At 33.3% G+C, this 5,140-nt stretch overlaps 1 protein-coding gene across 1 annotated transcript; it reads right to left on the reverse strand.

Annotated features, from left to right (window-relative positions):
• Window positions 1-525: 525 nt before the first annotated feature.
• On the reverse strand, window positions 526-4,571 carry PPDPFL (pancreatic progenitor cell differentiation and proliferation factor like). Its single transcript, XM_041769411.1, is given in 4 exon segments — window positions 526-2,215; window positions 2,568-2,663; window positions 2,765-2,836; window positions 4,517-4,571. Coding segments are annotated over 4 exon segments (276 nt in total). The 3' UTR covers window positions 526-2,162.
• Window positions 4,572-5,140: the final 569 nt, after the last annotated feature.

Consider the following 5,140-nt stretch of genomic DNA (forward strand, 5'->3'; position numbering starts at 1 on the left):
AAGGTAGGGAATATTCACATTCACAAAATGTGTCCAGTGCTTCTTTTTTTTAAAACAGATTTTACTTATTTATTCATGAGAGACACAGAAAGAGAGAGGTAGAGACACAGGCAGAGAGAGAAGCAGGCTCCAGGTAGGGAGCCCGAGGTGGGAATCGATCCCGGGTCTCCAAGATCAGGCCTTGGGCTGAAGGCAGCGCTAAACTGCTGAGCCAGCGGGGCTTCTCTTTTTGTCATAATGTTTATTATTCTCTAATTATACACAAAAACATCATATTACAAAATTTGAAAAGATACAGAAAAAATATAAAGAAGAAAATGAAAATCACCTATAATTCCATCTCCAGAAATAGTTACTATTGCCATTTTGAAATATTTCTTCTCAATCTATTATTATGAACATATATATATATAACACAACTAAAATCACACCATATATAGATCATTCCATATTGTTAAATATTATTTAAAATCGTGCATTGTAAAGTGTACACAATAACAAATTAATTGCATGTACAGCAATATATTTTTAACAAGCAATATGTTTATGGGGGTGTTTTGTATTTCCAATGTTCATGATTAAAAATACAATTTTTGCCACTGTTGTCTACATTTCTGAATTCAATTCCCTTTAAACCATTGTTAGGCATCAATTTTTCCTTTCTAAGGCATAATAAATTATTCAACAGACATTTAGAGAGTCTAAATTTTTTTGAAAATATAAAGACTTCTGAAAACTTTTTGAAAAATAATGTGGATAGGAAAAAAGCTACTTCATACAAATCATTACATTTGAAGACTTATTACTTTAAAAAGGTACATGTTTTCAAAGGCATACTTTTCCAATATTCTCCACGTTGCTGATACCCTCACAGCAATAGTCTGTATAATGAGGAAAATGCCTAATCTTTTGCTGTATGGGTGGCTGCAGAGATACTATCTCATAAATAGGATCTCCAGCAGGTTTCTGTCTTCTTATAATGAAGAAAAGTCATCTGGAATAGCTTAGTACTGAAAGGTGTGGTTCACAAATATAGCACCTCGGCAGGTGGAATCTTCTTGATTATCAGAGTCAGCTATTAACACTGTATAAAATAGTCAGCTATCACAACAATATTCATTGAATTTCCATACACAGCTGAGAAATACTTAGCTATAAGGTAAGTTGTCTTTATAGTCAGAGTAAAGTGGAAAAATGAGTGAAATGGTTACCTAGATAATTCAAATTAATATAGTTGATAGCATATAGGATACATGTTTTCAACAATTAACTCCACTTTGATTTTTTCTCTTTGATTTTTAAAAATATCAATATTTAATTCTATTTCAAATTTATTATATGTAAAAAATTCATAAAAGCCCTTATGTTTCATTAGGATCTATGAAATCCATTATTATTTACTCTTTTTATTCCATTTGGTCATTAGTAGTGTCTAAAAAACTAAAATAAGTATTTTAGAAACCATTAGAATAGCAACTGTACTATTCAGTGTGTTAGGAATCAAAATATCTAGACACACTTGTATGCAAACCCACCAGTTCAATCTTCTGTCTAGTAATTGGCACCATATAGAAGCCAGTCAAAGTCAGCAGTGGGACTGAAATAAGTTGTCCAGGACAGGGACTAAATAATTGTTTTCTGTTTATTTTTGTTAAGGTGGTATCTGATAGTTTTGTCCATTGGAAAATTACTATTTTCCCTTGTAATGAATAAGTATTTGGGGGGGAGACACTCTGAGAAGAACTAATTTCTCATACTTGTCCCCATTTATTTTAGCACCCAATGATAATCCTTGCCTGAAACAATTATTACTGTAATTTATGTCAAGTAGTAATTCTCTTTTTCCATCATTCCTTCTACATTTATTAATTAGAACACTACAGTAAAGAGCTTTCCCTTCTCTCTCATTTGTTTGTTCATTTACTTATTTATATCACTAATGATTAACAGGTTTTATTTGCTCCGATGGGCAATTATCTGTTACTATCATTATTTTGTTGCTGAAATTGTCCCAGATTTGGCCAACTGGGTCGTATGTCATTTTGACATATCTCCTCACTTTTTGAGTATTTCTTTCTTTCTTTCTCTTTCACACCATAAGATGGTCCAAGTTCTTTTCTTTTCTTTTTTTTTTTTCTTTTCCTTCCCTGTTCTGGAGCCAGCTATTTCTCCAAGGAGCCATGTTTCCTTTTATTAGAGTAGATATTGTTGTTTCCTGAAAGTACCATAAAAACAAATTTAGAACCTTGCCTCTGACTCTCAGTCTGTTTTATCACTAAACAATGACAAAAATTGCCATGTGACTTTTCAGTTTCTCTTCAGTGGCAGAATTAGAAGAAGTGTTCACAAACTGACTGATGGTTAACAAAACGGGTGAGCAAATATCTTCTCCATCTCAATCCCTTAAGTATGCTTTATATTAAAGCCTTCATCACCCTCAAGAAATAACTATTTTTATCCCTAATGGTTAACATAGTAATTACTACCTATATTGTTTCATTCTGGTAAGGAAATATCTTTCTTTTTTTGGAATTATCTTTATCAGAGAAAAGCTAAAACATACCCACCAGCAGACAGATCTTTTCTTCTTACATCTGAAGGCACAGGTTCAGAATGGAAAAAGGATTTAAACCACCAGCTAGATTCTGCCACATTTAGTAACCCTGTCAAATAAAAGTCATATTACTCCCTTCTCAAACACATTTGGAAGACTAGAAACAAAGAAAATAATAAGAGGGATGCTGATAATAAATAAACCAAATACCTTGTTGGGATTTGTCATCAGATGTGACATTAACAGAATCTGTTAAAGAGCTAACTGAAGATATACTGGTCTCTGAAGGAAACAAATGATAATCAATAAACAAATAAATAATTGGCAAACAAACACAGACATATTATTTATGCATAAACTTCCAAGTGGCAAAGTAGCATGGTTTGAAATTATTTACTCCTGGATCATGACTTCATGAATCAAAAAATGGATTAAACTGTCAATTAAAAAATCTTCTGGAAAAAGGCATATTCCATGTTACTTTTTTTAAGTTTAAGATAGTTTTTTTTTAAGCTGTTATTTATTTATTCATGAAAGACACAGAGAGAGGCAGAGACATAGAGGGAGAAGCAGGCTCCCCACAGGGAGCCCGATGCGGGACTCGGTCCCCAGACCTGGGATCACACCCTGAGCCGAAGGCAGACGCTGCTTATGATACACCTGTTGGCAGTAGCGCCCAGGTATTCCAAATAGTCATCATTTTTCTCTTGTCTGCATAGACTTCTTCTCATTGGCTGTCTTCTGTTTTTGCCTCATTATCTCGGAGTCCTTAGTTTTCTCTAAGAGGTAGTTGAGCTATCCCCTTTTATTTTTCTCTTCCTAATTTCCTAGGATTTCTTCATGTTTTGTGGCAGGCAAGTTCTTGCTGATTTCTGCAGGCCTTACTGACCACTAGACCATGCCTGGAAGAGAGATACTTGCAAGAGCAACGGTCGCCTAGCACACTCTTACATTTTCTATTAAAAAGATATATTTCTTTTCATGGGGGACAACTCTTTCTCTCTCTCTCCATAGATAGATGGAGAACTTAAAATATAAATGTCACCAAATTCAAAATCTTAGTAAGTACAAAATCAAGAATAAATTTTATTGTACTGCATTAGAAACATTACATGTGCATATGCTTAAATGTTCTACAAAAGCTACAAGTTTAGAAGGAAAGGAATTATTTTTAAATAATAAACATTTTATTTGTTTTATCATACGTGTATTTTAAACCTATAAGTCTTTTAAATGATCAAAATATAAAAATAACTTCTATGGATATAACACTAAGTAAATGCAAATAGTTTGACAATTTTATAAAAATAATAAGTTAATAGACACTTCCAACTTTTACCTACAAACAATCCCTGAAGTTAGAATTTTCTATATGTGGGCATATTTTCAATAAACGATAATTTGTTTCTGAAATGATTGTTTCATTCTATGAAATTTCCAAATTTTCCTTAAGAATCAATAATTTTCTATTCAGCTATGAATACTCACAAATGGATAAATAAATAAAAATAAAACTGGCCAAATGGAAGCTGACCTATTATCCATAGCAGAAAATGGAAATGAAATAATCCTTGAAGCAGTCATATCATCCTTTCTTTTCTAAGAAACAGTCTTTTCTTCATGTAAAATTGTCAGCTTTTAATATATCCTATTAAATGCAAGATGCATGAAATTAAAACATAATTATGAAATATAAGATTATTTTCACTTATTTACAAGTGTTGACGGCCTCATTAATATGATATAATATGGCATACTTAAAACAAAGACATGAGCCCTGACAATATTGATTCAGAGAGGTCTGAAGGATCTCTAGTCCTATTGTCTTCACTGTTGCAAACAATTGTCAACTTTCCTCCCCTAAGCTCTGACCAGGACGTGATAGGTATGTCAATAATATCCCACCAACATCACCTCAAGTCACATTCTCTAGGAATATCCTCCAGTGATGTTATAACTTACTTCGATAATACTAATTTTTGGCTAGCAGGCAACCAATGGAAGGTGCTGATGCCATGGATTTCCCTGTGAACAAGCGCCCGACTATGAACAGCAATCTAGAAACACTGACCCGAAACAGATGCTGTTAATCACATGGACTGTCCTTTTCTTTTTCCCATACCTCTTTTTTTTTTGGCAAAGCAACATAGTCTTCCATGTATTAAATATCTGATAAAAAAAATTGAAAAGCTTACACAAAATTGTGATCAAATATTCTACAATAAACCAGAAAAAATGCAATTAATGTGGTTTTTGTTTGGAAAAGCAAGAAAAAACATATATATGTATACTTATATGTATATGTACGAATATATACGGGTGTGTGTGTGTATATACATACGTGTGTGTGTGTGTGTGTGTGTGTGTGTGTGTGTGTAACTATCCAAGTACAGACAATGCCCACAACTTGTTCCATCTGAAACAAATCTAAAGTTCGGTCAAAATGGTGTTAACACAGCCATGATATAGTCACTCACCTTTTTGCTTTCTCCAATCTGTTCTTTTAAAATAAACATGTTCTAAGGTTTCCTGAGAAAGCAGCCCTGGAAGGGGGACGTGACCCAGCAGGGACAGCAGGCAGGCCAG

This window comes from Vulpes lagopus, chromosome 9 (genome assembly GCF_018345385.1).
Source record: "Vulpes lagopus strain Blue_001 chromosome 9, ASM1834538v1, whole genome shotgun sequence".
Lineage (NCBI taxonomy): Eukaryota > Metazoa > Chordata > Mammalia > Carnivora > Canidae > Vulpes > Vulpes lagopus.